This window comes from Ursus maritimus, unplaced genomic scaffold (assembly GCF_017311325.1).
Source record: "Ursus maritimus isolate PB19 unplaced genomic scaffold, ASM1731132v1 scaffold_9, whole genome shotgun sequence".
Lineage (NCBI taxonomy): Eukaryota > Metazoa > Chordata > Mammalia > Carnivora > Ursidae > Ursus > Ursus maritimus.
The window spans coordinates 65694395-65707911 of NW_024427107.1; the positions used below are offsets into that span (position 1 = coordinate 65694395).

The window sequence follows — 13517 nt, forward strand, 5'->3', positions numbered from 1 at the left end:
CCAGGCGCCCCGAGCCGGTGCCCGCGGAGGTCCCGGGACCCGAGCCGGCCTCTGCTCCCGCCGGACGCGCCGCCAGCGTGCTTCCCGCGTGCAACGCGAGCGCCCGGGAGCGGCTCTTGCCTTGCCCCCCGTGGGGGCTGAGCCGAACTCCGTCTGCAAAGTCCATCCCGCCCGCTGGAGTAGGTCGCGGCGCCTGCACCGAGCCCGCAGCGCCTTCCCGCGCGGATCCCGGGACCTACAAAGCCGGGGCCGTCCCGGCCCGGGACGGGATGCGGGTCGGTCCTGTGCGCTCTGCCATGAGCGGCGCCTCGCAGCCCCGCGGCCCGGCCTTGCTGCTCCCGGCCGCCCGGGGCGCCCCGGCCAAACGCCTGCTGGACGCGGACGACGGGGCGGCGGTGGCGGCCAAGTGCCCGCGCCTCTCCGAGTGCTCGAACCCCCCGGACTACCTCAGCCCCCCCGGCTCGCCCTGCAGTCCACAGCCGCCGCCCGCCGCGCCGGGGGCTGGCGGCGCCTCCGGGAGCGCGCCGGGGCCCAGCCGCATCGCAGACTACCTGCTGCTGCCCCTGGCGGAGCGCGAGCATGTGTCCCGCGCGCTGTGCATCCACACCGGCCGGGAGCTGCGCTGCAAGGTAGGCGCTCGGGGGGTCGGGACCCCCCTGTGGGGTTGCGGGACGCGGTGGTCGGCAAAGGTGCTTGGGGTCTCGCCCGCCGGCGCCGGGGGCCTGGGTGCCACCTGCGGTGACTTGAGCGTGGCGGGCTGCATTTGGCCAGGTTCACCTTTTGAGGGATTGAGGGATTTCGGATGGAGTGGTATAATGGGGGCTCGGCAGGCAAGAGGAAGTGCGATGTTCAGTGGCTTTATCTCTGTTCTTTGCTTAGCTCCCAGTTTAGCGCACGGCGTTCCAAATAAGTTGTGGAATTGAAATGGATTCCAGGGCCATGCCATTCCCCTTCTCTCATTCTCCTGGCTTCCCCCGCCCCTTGTCCTGGAAGGACGCCCTGCAGTGGGTGCCTCCTTGGAGCTTGGAGCAGCTGGCAGCGCTCTTGCCCGGGCTCCAAGGCACCTGGGCTCAGCTGTGGGTGTGAGGGGGTGGGAAGACCGTGTCAGGCTCGGGGCTTGGGGATTCCGGCTTGAACGCGCGCCGGGATGAGAACCTCGTCCTCCCCAGAGAGCCGTCCGAGGCGGTCTTCCAGCCGGGGCGGGGGATTTGCCCGGCGCAGAAATGTTGGAAAGCCCGCCCCGGCTAGGAACCCTCGCTTCCATTCATGTCTGTATTTTCCGGCCAGCGATTTTCTTTTGAACCTGAGAGATTCCATTCCGGAGGAGACACAACTCCTGGAAACAGGCTCCTCCGCGTGCTCCCCCAGCGCCCACAGACGCACAACATTCCCACAGCCTTTGCGAGCCTGACACCCGTCTCAGACATCCCTGAGGAGCCTCCGGGCTGCTCCTTTTCAACCGAAAGACAGGGTCACCCCTCAGTTAAAGTCGCTCTTGGGTTTTCCGCAACTCACCTGAACTCCAGCCGCCACCCCCCACCCCGGGCTAGCTGCTGCCACAGGCCTCAGAGGTGGGGTGGGTCTGGCCATTGTGCAACCCCTTCCAGTTCCTCTGAGCAGATAATAGCTGAATCCAGATGGTGACAGCCCATGTGTCACCGTTTCCAGTTGAGTCTAGGATATGAGTAACCGGACTAAACAAAAGGCCCTTAAAGAGACCAGCTAGTTTCTGAGAGGAGGTACTACCCATTTCCCTGGTAAAGGTGGGGGTGGGAGCTGCCCGCCCCCTCCCCGGGGCAGGGGGGGGGGAAGGGAGATACACAAACAAATGTAAAAACCCTGGAGAACATCCCATGTCCCTCCTGTGACAATTTTAACTCAAGGCTGCTTATACCTGAGTCAGACTGTAGGCAGGTTGTTTAAGGCTGTGTTGTCACAGTCTTTCTGCGAGTCATCTGTTCCTTCTGACTAATGACAGATCTGCATGTTCCCCAGCCCCTGCTTCCCCTCGGAGGCTGCAGAGTCACCTCATTCTGTGCTCTCTGTGCTGAGAGCTTTGGGTCTGCCGGAGGTCATGCATTTTCAGCTCCTGGAGATCCCAGGGGGGGAACCTTCCGTCAGCTGCTTCCAGCAGCCTCGCCTGCAAACAAGGAAGGGCCACAGAGGGTGGGGGCTTTAGGGCCTAGCTCTCCTGGGGGGGGGTGGCCTCATGAAAGGAGATAACGTATATAGAAGACAGTTCTTTTAAACCATCTGTATAGTAACCCGTGGGTATTTGCTACCCTAGACCCCTGGATGTGGCTGGCTTGGGGTGTTAGAGGCAGCTGGGGCGGCAGAGAAAAGGGGGAGTCAGTGAAGGGAGCCTTACTGTCAACCGAAGGCCAAAGATTGAGGGCTGCCGTCTGGGATTCAGGAGGTAGCCTCCGCTTTCCTAGCCTCCTAAGTGGGGGGGGGGGTTGCCTTCTCTCTGCAGGTGTTTCCCATTAAACACTACCAGGACAGAATCAGGCCTTACACCCAGCTGCCGTCACACAGGAACATCACCGGCATCGTGGAAGTGATCCTTGGGGAAACCAAGGCCTACGTCTTCTTTGAGAAGGACTTTGGGGACATGCACTCCTACGTGCGCAGCCGCAAGAGGCTGCGGGAAGAGGAGGCTGCCAGGCTCTTCAAGCAGATTGTTTCCGCCGTTGCCCACTGCCACCAGTCGGCCATCGTGCTTGGGGACCTGAAACTTAGGAAATTCGTCTTCTCCACGGAGGAGAGGTGAGCAGCCTCCGCAGCTCCTCCTGGGGCCTTTCGGGGCAGGTTAAGTGGTTAGGTGCAGAGTGTGGGTTCAAACCAAAGCCAAGGGCTCAGTTGTCCCACAATTAGTATTTAGAAGTCCTCTCCCGAGGAGCCACGGCCAAGGATGGTTTATTCTGCACCCTCGTGGATGTGGCCTGGGGACACCTTGGTGCTTCTTTCTGTGGGATGTCACATGATGACAGGATGCCCTCCCCACTTCCACTCCAGGATCAAGTTTATTTCCCATTGTTGTCAGAAAGGTCAGTTCTTCTGCAGTACAAATGGTCAACCTGTCCTTCACAACATTGACGCCTAAAGGAAGATTTCAAATCCTTGGCTATACCAAGTGGGGGGCTTTTTTTTTTTTTTTTTGTACGTAGATAGTATCACAGAGCTAAGCTGTTGTATTTGCATTCTGCTGCCCTCCTCCTTTGTACCATATTTCTGTCCCACTTCAGGCTGGCCCCCAGTACTTTCTTCACATTCTCTGGTGACTTTTTAGACCTCTTGTTTGGATACATCTTCAGAAAATAGCCACATTGAATAATACATGGATGTTGGCTGGAATTGGTTGCTAAATATAGATCATGACTTCCCTCATAGAGGACAGGATGAGCTTGATAAGAGAATAATGAGACATTAAGATTCAGAGTTGAGGTTTCAGGCAAGGGAATTCAGAAAGCCATAGGAAATAAAACGTACCTGATTTTAAGAGGTGGGCCATATCCCTTATGGGAAGATTAAGAGCAAGAAACCCTTGTGGAATTGTGGAGGGGTGTGCATTATTTTGTTGCAGTTACTCACGCGGGGCTGCCCTGACCCGTGCATTTTTCCCCTTACCTCCACATCGGAGGAAAGAGTACAGGGTTGAACTGCCATAAAGCCTCGCTTTATATCTGACCTTGCAATACTTGTTGGAACATACCGATTAGCAAAGAAAAGCAAAGTGTTTGCAATGGAGAAGTTTCCAATTCTTGGAACATGCTCCTTTGATATGTTGATGTATTTTCTGAAACATGCCTTACACACCTCCTTACTAGCTTTTGAAATCAGCATTGCACAGGCGAATGTCATGTGCACGGAGTTTGGCAACCCGAGGGTTAAGCAATGGCAGGCTGACGCTAGTCCTGTAACCAGCACAGGTGCAGGGTTTTAGTACTACAGCAGCCAATCAGGGGCAGACAGTGTGGGTTGAGTCATATTTTCCGTTTACAGAACCAATGGGTATTTTACATAACGACGGGGAGGTCAGGCTGAGGACATACTGAAGTTAGCACATGTATACTACACTCCAGGGAACAGGAAGGCAGGAAGAAAAAAAAAATACAACCAGACCTTTGAGAGGAAAAGAAATTGACCCATTAGCCAGTACCAAATGTTTGCATTCGACTTCACAACAAGTGACTTACTGAAACAGGGCTATTTCAGAGAAGCAGGGAGGAGCACAGTCTGCCACCAGATGATAGAGGTTCCCCAACGTGGCTCTGGGCTTTGGGGGATCCATGACCTGTGGGTGGCTGGGTCCAAGTGAGGAGACACCTGCAGCTTCAGAAGAGAGCCTTTGCCTAAAGATGTTTTTCAGACTTGAGCAGTTACCTGAATAGATAACCCCCCACGTAGAAGAACTAGGCTCAGGTGCTGGTGGGCCATCCGTGGGTACAGATGGGCCCTGCACCCTTGAAATCCAGCAGCTGCTTCTGTTCGCTTATATAACCTCTTGGTCCAGGCTAAGTGTTCCTTGCAATTAAACACCCCATTCGGTGTAATTAACATTCCTGGCGCCTTTCCCATCACAGTTATCCCGGCCTGAGCCCAGGTGGACAGGGTTCCCTCTGTGGGTATGTGTCTGCGCGAGCAGGAGTGCTGACGACATGAGCATGCTAGCAGTGACTTTGGGCCCCATGTTCTGTAGGGCAGAGTGTGGGCCGGAGTAGCCCTGGCAGTCAGTGGCGTGATAAGAATAAGATGGGCCTGTCGGATGCTCAGGCCCCCCTACCCCTCCGTCCCGAAGAAGTAGGGATATACTGTTCTTCCCTGATAGCTTTGTAGAAAATGTCAGCATTCCCCTAAGACAAGCTCCCACTTCTGCAATGTGAACTTTGTAAATTGTGTAACCCTATTAGGATATCTCTTCTAAGCTCTAGCATAATGAATAGTATTTGGGGCTTTGCATCATACCCTCCGCCCCGGGCGCTCTCTCGATACTTTGCAAATGTTTATTGCAGTTTGTATTGGTTTGTGAAATCCTGAGTCCTCGGTGGTTAACAGGGCACTGCTTACTGGATGAAGGGGTAAATGGCATTCCTTAGGCCTTTGCCTTTAGTGCCTGTGGGTGCTGTTATAGAGAAGGCTTTGTTTTTCATAGCAGCTGATCTGGAAGTAATAGCTTGTTTCCTCTCCTGCAGAAGCCAGCTCAGACTGGAAAGTCTAGAAGACACACACATAATCAAGGGGGAAGACGATGCTCTGTCAGACAAACATGGCTGCCCGGCCTACGTGAGCCCTGAGATTCTGAACACCACGGGGACCTACTCCGGAAAGGCGGCCGACGTTTGGAGCCTAGGGGTGATGCTCTACACCCTGTTGGTGGGCCGCTACCCCTTCCATGACTCAGACCCCAGTGCCCTCTTCTCCAAAATCCGCCGTGGACAGTTCTGCATTCCTGACCACATTTCCCCCAAAGCTAGGTGCCTCATTCGCAGCCTCCTGAGACGGGAGCCCTCCGAGAGACTCACTGCTCCTGAGATCTTACTCCATCCCTGGTTCGAGTCTGTCTTGCAACCTGGCTACGTCGACTCAGAAATAGGAACTTCAGACCAGATTGTCCCAGAATACCAGGAGGACAGTGACATTAGTTCCTTCTTCTGCTAATCCCCAAACCTCAGAAACCTCATAATTCTCACACATGGCATTTCCATTTCTAAAGATGGACAGGCCTTTCGGCGTGCTGCCAGCCAGATACGTGATGGCATAAAGATGGTAGCTGCTGAACTCAACATGGCACCCTCCTGTTGGTTGTGATGCATGACTATACGGATCTGAGGAGCACACGCTCTGATCGGCTGCCCTGCAAAGTTGTTTCCCTTCTGAACGATCCCTCGCCAACTGTCCCGCTGTCAGATGTGGGGCGGTTCCTCGTCTCCTGAGGTGACAAAGAGTATGGATATCCTGCAGCACGTGGTCAAGTGAAAGGAACGCGAACATTGTAAAGGGAGAGGAAGTGAGTCGCACAGTGGCATTTTGGGGCAATAACCATATTTTAACAGGGTGACAAATCATTTGGGCCAATAAACCTGCCATCTTCGAACTTGTCTTTGGGAGCTAGACTGTCGCTACCCCAGCTTCTCTATTGGAAAGTTCTTTTTTGGGTTTGGTTTAACACACACCCGTTCTTCACACTCACAGTTACCAATGACCCTGCTCCGTTGTGGGAGCAGACTGTTTGAGGAGCATAGGAGCCTGCCCGAACCACGAACCCAGACTCTCTCCTCCATTTCCTGCCAAGACCTCATTTGCACTAATGCCTTCTTTCTGACCTTGAAACGTCCCCTTCTTTGCTAGAAAAGCACTTACCAGCTGACCGTGGAGAAGCATCACAAAAGATCTGAACTCCTGGCTATTTCAGAACTCTGAGCTCAGACAGAGAGACTGCAGATTTTGTAAAGTCAACTTGAGCACTTGGAAACTGGTAGCTTTGTTGGTTCCCCTCAAACGTTGTCAACATTTAGCCTTTGTTCCCAAGACCATCTCAGGGTGGAGCATTTTGTCTAGCAGGAGAAAGATAAGCAGAGGCTCTCCTCGCCTCTCCCAAGAGCAAATGTTAAACATCTTCGTGCTTTAGAGAAAGTGAATTTTGGATAGTCTTAGACGATTCTCAGACCCACTTCCAGGATTGTACTTTAACCCTTCATGGATATGGTCTGCCTCTGGCATTGTGCGTGCGTTTGGAGTTTTGCATGATGGGTTGTTCGTATTTTAAATTTGGTGTGGTTTACGAATACGTCTCTGTAATCAGCATCTAGAGTGAAATGGCCCCAAAACTTTAAAGTCAGAAGAGGCTTTAAAAGTTAATCTCCTCCGACTTCTTTCCTCTTTCTGCCACCTCCCAAAGCAGAAATCCTCCGCCGCCCGCCCTTCAGCTTCCCTCAGGTGGGAATCCAGCCTCTGTTTGAATGCTTCCAGAGATGGGAGCTCACTACCTACAAAAGCTAGAGCTTAATGGAGAAAACTGCAACTCGCATTAAAAAAACAAGAACACACAAAATATCAGTAAATGTCTCAGTACTGAAATCAGGTGGTTAAACGGGTAAACCAAACATACTGTATTCTGAAAAAATGGCACAAAACCAGGCAGTCATCTTTAAGGGCTACGCCTAGGCAAACAACTAACATGCATTGTGAGAATGCTGTGTATACCTCACGTACTGTGTACTTTGTACATATATATTTTACCTTTTATACCTATCGTCCGATACGTTTTGTTGTTTTGGCTCTGAGGCTTGTTTTGTTGTCTGTGTCTGTCTGAATAACCTGCGTGTCTAAAACCACGTGAAATGTGAATGATTATTGGCAATATTACCTTGACAGAATCATGGGACTCGGAGAAGAGAGAGGACAGAGCCTCTGTCGTACTAACGTGCTCGTGGTTGCTCGACTGTTGTATCTGTGATACATTACCCGGCTGAGGACTCTGGGCTGGCTGGGGCTTCTGCCGGGAAAGCTCGAAACACTAGATCCTTCCTGTACATGTGTATATATGTGAACAGTGAGACGACCGTTTCTGACTTGTAGAGAAATTTTAATAAATCTGGTTTCGTAAATAGGCGCAGTGCATTCCTTTTGAGTCCAATCTGCCTTTGCCTTGTGCAACTTCGTGCTGGGGATGCAAAGGTCTCTGGCCTCAGGGTTTGGAATATCACAGGGAAAGGCAGAAGTAAACAGCTGATGATTATTATGTATGACCTTTGGCAGAGTTGAACCCATTCACTTTTTCCATTGAAGTGGGCAAATTCATTTTGATGGGTGAAGACAGTTTGGTGAAATCGGGTTGGTGAGGGCTGTGGGTTGGTACAGAGCCGAGAAACATTCCAAGAGGAGAATACAACAATCACTCTGGCTTTTGGTCTTTTTTAGGTCAGGGGCCCTTGAGAATTTGATGAAAGCTATGGCTACTTAGAAAAGTGGACACAGACAAATTCAACAGAATTTTGTTACAACTGTTAGAAGTCTGCATGTGTCCCTGAGGGCACCCCAGACTTCCTGCTGAGAACGACCCTCTCCCTCCCCCCCATTAGATGTCATTAAAAAGGCTAATTGAAGCATTTCCTTTTTTCCCTGTAAGAGTAAAAATGGAAATAAAGGAAGGAAAAACTAAAGCGACATTATTTTGAATCACAAAGGTAAAGAGAAAGAAAGGATTCTTATATAATTAGGTTTATAGCTTCTGGGTTACATCAGAATCTATTTTAAATGAAGTAAATTAGCATGGAGAGTGATTTAAAAAAAGACTTTACACTGGAAAACGTTGTAACAAATATACAGACAAATGCACAAAAAAGTGTTTAGCTCTGAATTTTCACAAGCCCAGCACTGGAAGGCACTGGCATGACCAGCCCCGGGATCTGGAACACTTGCCAGGATCCCAGGATCCCCTGTCCCTTTCAATCCTTGTCTGACAACCCCCCTCCAAGGGTCACTCCCATGGGGTAGAATTTTAACTCGTTTTCACAGTGAGAATTAGAATGGAATAAATCAACTCCGGGTTTACATGAAGAGGCAAACAGATGTCACCGATGACAGACTGCCTTTTTCTAGGACTCAGGCTGAGATCACCCAGGAAAGTAGACCTATGACACCAAAGTAAATTGCAACTCAGGCCTCGTGACCCAGGAACTTAAAAGAAATGGAAAAAACACATCAGAAGCAGCGTGGGGAAATGGCCAAATGCCTGAGCAGCTTAGAAACTAGGAAGCTGGGTCATCCCATGAATAGGACCTTTAAAGCCCAAAGTTTCTGGGGCCTCAGAATATGCACTGTACTGTCTCCTTGTTCCAACAAATCTAGACCAGTCTCCGTGTAACTCCTTGGGCATACGGAAGGCTAATACTTTGGACTTCCCTGAGCTTTTTAATCTAAGGATTTCAAAACACTTTGCAAGCAATTAAGGTTACAACATATCTTAGTACTGTTGTTACATGTACCAAGGGAAGAGAAATACGGGTCAGGATTGGCTGGGATGGCATGTGATACCACAGATACATAAATGTAATCTCTTCCACGGTAGGAACAAGTCTGGGGCAATTTCACCCCGTTACACTATAGAAGTTTGGAATGAGAGTGTGTGAGCAGCGGCTGGAAAGCCGATCGCGTTTATTCTACTCGTTGTGGGATTAAATCATGCAAGTAACATCTCCATAACCTTTTGTTCATAGCATACTTTCTAGAAGGTTTACTCTTGCCCTCCCCCTTCCGCTCCCCCCTTTTATATTCACAGAAGCTGAGTGAACTAGGCAAGCCAAATATTATTTGCTCCATTCTGTAGATGAGAAAACTGAGTCACAAGTGTCTTTCAGTAGCTACTCAGGGGTAAGCAGCTCAGAGCTGGGACTTGAACTTGGGTCTTTGGACTCCTTGCTCAATGTTGTTGCTGTGTCTGCACGCTGCAGCATAAAGTCTTCTGGTAGGATGATGATTGAAGGAGGTGGTTTGAGATAAATACAAACACTGAGCCTTTAGCCCAGTTAACCTCTTCAAAACGACCCAGTACATCAGTCATAAAGGTGGGAGCGTTACGCAAGGTGAGAGATACGTGATTGAATAAACAGTGCACCCACCATGTGCCAGGCCCCGTAGGCCTTTGGGAAACAGATGACCCAGACTCGGTCCTAGCTCACTGAATGGGAAGCTCCACGGGGTCAGGGACTGTGACAGGCGTATTCACCCTTGGCTCCCCAGTGCCCAGCTCAGTGCTTGCCTCAAGCAAGGTGTCCAGTGTCAACATGGATGGACAGACAGATGGATGGATGTCTTCCAGCACCTCAGAGAGCCACAAGCAAGGAAACAGAAATCTTGTGAGCTGGGTCTTGTCCTAGCTCTGAACCCCTTCTGCTGTATGACCTTGAACAAACAGATCTGCCACCGTGGGTCTTATTTGTTCATCTTTAAACGGGAGTGATGCTCCTTGATTTCTTTCCTCCGTCCCTTCAGCTGCCATTCTGGGAAAACAGAATGATTCTGTGATTCTGTCAAAATAGGTCCTATAATGATCTTGGTCAGACTGACCATGGGAATAGTTTTGTGCTTCCTTTTAAAACGGCACAGCCGAGTGATTGGTTTCCTTGTCTAATTTCACTCCGGGCAAAGAAAGGCCTTGCAGCAATGAAGATTACGGAATTGACTTGTCAACAGGCCTTTGGCGGGGAAAGGGAGGGCAGGTGTTTAGTTAATCGCCCCCTCCTGCCCCTCAAAAAAAAAAAAAAAAAAGAGAGAGCGGGATCTCATTACCAACCCCATGGAACCGCCCACATCAGGTTTTCGTGGATTCTGTAACGATCCCAACTGCAGTCAATGACTTGTGGTTCTTAGGGGAGGTAGGAGGGCAAGATGTCTCCAAACAGCACACCTCAGTCTTCCTAGAGGTTTGACGGCACGTACCTCCTTCTATCTTCTCAGCAACCCTGTAAGGTGGGTGACCTGTTCCCATTTAACAGATGTGGTTGCTGAGACCCAGAGGCAGGACTGTGTGCTCCAGTTCCTGCAGCCAGCGGGGGGAGGGGTGGACTCCAACCCAGGCCTGGTAACTGCAGGCCTTTGCCCATTCCTGTCTTGTGCTTTGCAGACTGGCTCTGACAGGTGCTAGACCAGCGACACAAAGTCTTTTATTTGGAGCAGCCATTTTGCTGGGACATTTTTTTGCCAGGAAGTGTAGGTATGCTGGATTAGTTCTGTTTCCGGGCTATGATTTCTACCAGCTGAGATTTATCAACAGGGTGCTTACGGTGTACTAAGAAGATTAGCAAAGGATTACCTCCCAGCACCCCTGTAAAGCACGCAGTACTGCTATTATCCCCTTTGGACAGATGAAGAGCCTGAGGTTCAGAGAAGGTAAGGGATTTGCCCAAAGTCACACAGCACAGCATTCATTTGCTAATTAACACACCCACAGCCCCTAAGGCCTATTGTCCCTTTGTTTTTGCAACTGGGAGGGGACTTTCTAAACTTCAGAAACTATTTATTTAGTCTTAAATGTGGTGTGGTGTCCTGAAACAGAAAGAAACTATTGATGGAAAAATGAGTGAAATCCACACAAAGGCTGGAGTTGAATCGATAATGACGTGCCTGCGTTGGTTTCCTGGTTGTGACAACTGTGCCACGGGAAGGTAACGTGGTAACATTGGAGCAAACCGAGTGAGGGACTCTGAAACTTTTCTGTAAATCTAAAATTATTCCAAAATGACAAGCTTCTTAGTAAACATTAAGTCCACACTGCCCCCATTTTCAGCAAGGGGAAATCGAGGCTGAGACCTGGAGGCCACAGCCAGAGAGCGGCAAGGACCCTGCAGACCCAGCCTCCCCAGGCCCTGGGGTGCGGGCTGGTGTGACCTTCCAGAACGCGTCTAGAGCAGAAGGAGGTGAATGTGAGGCGTTTCCATGGAATGTGTCAGAGACTTTTCTTGCCACAGGACATGACATTTTGAAAAATCAGTTGTCTCGGTCTGACCTTTAGACCAGTGACTCCGCGAGTGTCTCTGTCAGTTTCCTCATCTGCTCGTGGCTCTCGCTCAGCCGTAGCAGCGGAGCCAGGCAGGGGGCTGTGCTCCCTCCGAACTTTAATTCCACGCCTCATTAGCTCCATGGCCCCGGGGGTGAGCTGGGGAAATATCTGTGCAAGGAAAGCTTGCCCTCTGTCTGAAGAGGAAGGCCTGTGGGAATCGGGGCTCTGTACGCTCCAGACACATTTCTCATCCGGGCTCCAAGTCAAGAGGGTGTCTGGTCTCTGGGAGGTGAAGAGCCAGCGGGCCTGCTCCCCGCCTTCCCGGGGACGGTTGCTCAGTCTGTGCCCTGCGCCCGGGCTGGCAGGTGCCACAGCCCCCAGCAGCAAGGAAGCAGGTTAGTCCAGCATCACCCCTGTGCTACAGCTGGCAAAGCCGTGCCCGAGAGGGGAATGAACAGCCAGTTCCCAGTCGATGCTTGTCTTGTATCTGGAAATTTCTTTCTCCATAGCCAGAGTTAGAGTTGGTTTCTTACTTCTTCGCTGGGGAAGTGAATCTGTGGATGACATTTCCCCCGGCAGCCCCCCAACGCTCAGTATTTCTCAGACATATTGCTCCACAGCCGGTGTCTTCCATGAGCACAGACAAGGAGTAATGAGAGTGACGGTGAGGGAAGGAACCCACATGTACAGAGTTCGTGGTATCTGCCCGGCGCTGCTGCTGTGGCCCTTTACAAGCGTGGTCCCATTTCATTCTTAGGACAACTCTGTGAGGCAGGCATTCTTATTTGTCCCGTCTTACAGGTGAGTCCGTGAAAGCCCAGAGAGGTGAAGTAACTTGCTCAAGGTCACACAGAGAGTGAATGGGATCTGAACACGGGGAGTCTCACTCCAAAGAATGTGCCTTTAACATGTGGCTGACCTGCCCCCATTTTGACAGGGGTTCACCTTTTATATTTTATTCTCACAATTAAAGTCCTATCATGCCAGTACACCCTGACCTCCATTGAGGGAAAACGCTTTGCAGTTGACACTTTGCAAAGCTAGGGGTGAAGAGGAAAAAGTTTGAACATCAGCGTTAGAGGGACCTGGCAGCAAATCCTAGCTCTGTAGCTCATCAGCCTTGGGAATGAGACAAGTCACCGGACCTCTTCCTGCCTCAGTCACAGCAACAACTACTCCCGAGGCTGTGGCAGTGCGGGTGACATGAAGTAATGCATGTCCCGGGCCAGCCCCAAGGTGCCACGCGGCTGCCTTGAAAGTCAGGCCCATCCCTTGGAAATGGAAAGAACCCAGGCAGGGAGGTCAGACAGACCTGGATTTGGATCCCAGCCTAGCTACTTATTTGCTCTGTGACCTTCAGCAAATTGCAAAACCTCTCTGACCCAGAATGTCCTCATCCATAAAATGGTACATAACAATGGTGTTTTGCAGAGTTGCAGCTCTGCCGGCAGTGTTGGCGATAAATCACACCAAGGACCTGGCCTGGGATTGTGGTCAGAGATTAGCGTTCCCCTTGTCATTCTTCAGTGTTTCCCCCTCCCTCCTTGGCCTTCCCTACTCTTTCCCTTCCGGTTTACAGGCTCGCTGAAGTTAGAGTGTTGACTGTCCTGGGGGACAGCTTGGAGGGGAGGGTCAGTGGCAGGGAGCAGGGCAGTGCCCTGGGGGTCAGCCTTCCCACCACCTGCTGCCTGGGGGCCTGCCGACCTTGACCTTAGGCAGTGCAGGGGCAAGCAGTCTGGCTTCTCTGACCTTGTCTAGCAGTCCTGCTCCTCTAGGGTGTCAGAAACTCACCGTGGGCAGGGGGTGGGGGTGTGTGACTTGAAACCGCCATTTTGGGGCTACCATCTTGTTTCCCAGGACAGAGGTCTCACTGGATCCCACAAGGAGAGAAGGGATTAAACAAATGTACATGTGGCCAGTTCCTGCGGAGGGAGGGGTGGCTTAGTCCCGGCCAGGAGGCTGGCAAAGAGAGGAGGCTGGAGTCACGGAGGCCCGGGGTTTAAAGTGGGGCCCAAAT

The 13517-nt window shown here is 51.3% G+C and overlaps 1 protein-coding gene across 3 annotated transcripts; it reads left to right on the forward strand.

The window, feature by feature from the left end:
• Positions 1-135: 135 nt before the first annotated feature.
• On the forward strand, positions 136-7603 carry TRIB1 (tribbles pseudokinase 1). Of its 3 annotated transcripts, none has more exons than XM_040625892.1 (3): positions 136-629; positions 2474-2766; positions 5193-7603. In XM_040625892.1, exons 1-3 carry the CDS (start codon positions 270-272, stop codon positions 5656-5658), a joined length of 1119 nt encoding a protein of 372 aa, XP_040481826.1. In that variant the 5' UTR covers positions 136-269; the 3' UTR covers positions 5659-7603. The 3 variants fall into 3 exon arrangements, with proteins under 3 accessions (XP_040481826.1, XP_040481827.1, XP_040481828.1); XM_040625893.1 differs by lacking the exon at positions 136-629 and adding an exon at positions 1820-2166; XM_040625894.1 differs by lacking the exon at positions 136-629 and adding an exon at positions 2250-2267.
• The last annotated feature ends 5914 nt before the right edge of the window (positions 7604-13517 follow it).

Bases quoted from the DNA above. Each gene is read 5' to 3' on its own strand.
- TRIB1 (XM_040625892.1), top strand. From the start codon at position 270: ATGCGGGTCGGTCCTGTGCGCTCTGCCATGAGCGGCGCCTCGCAGCCC. The intron at 630-2,473 runs GTAGGCGCTCGG...TTCTCTCTGCAG, and splicing joins GCCGGGAGCTGCGCTGCAAG to GTGTTTCCCATTAAACACTA. The intron at 2,767-5,192 runs GTGAGCAGCCTC...CCTCTCCTGCAG, and splicing joins GTCTTCTCCACGGAGGAGAG to AAGCCAGCTCAGACTGGAAA.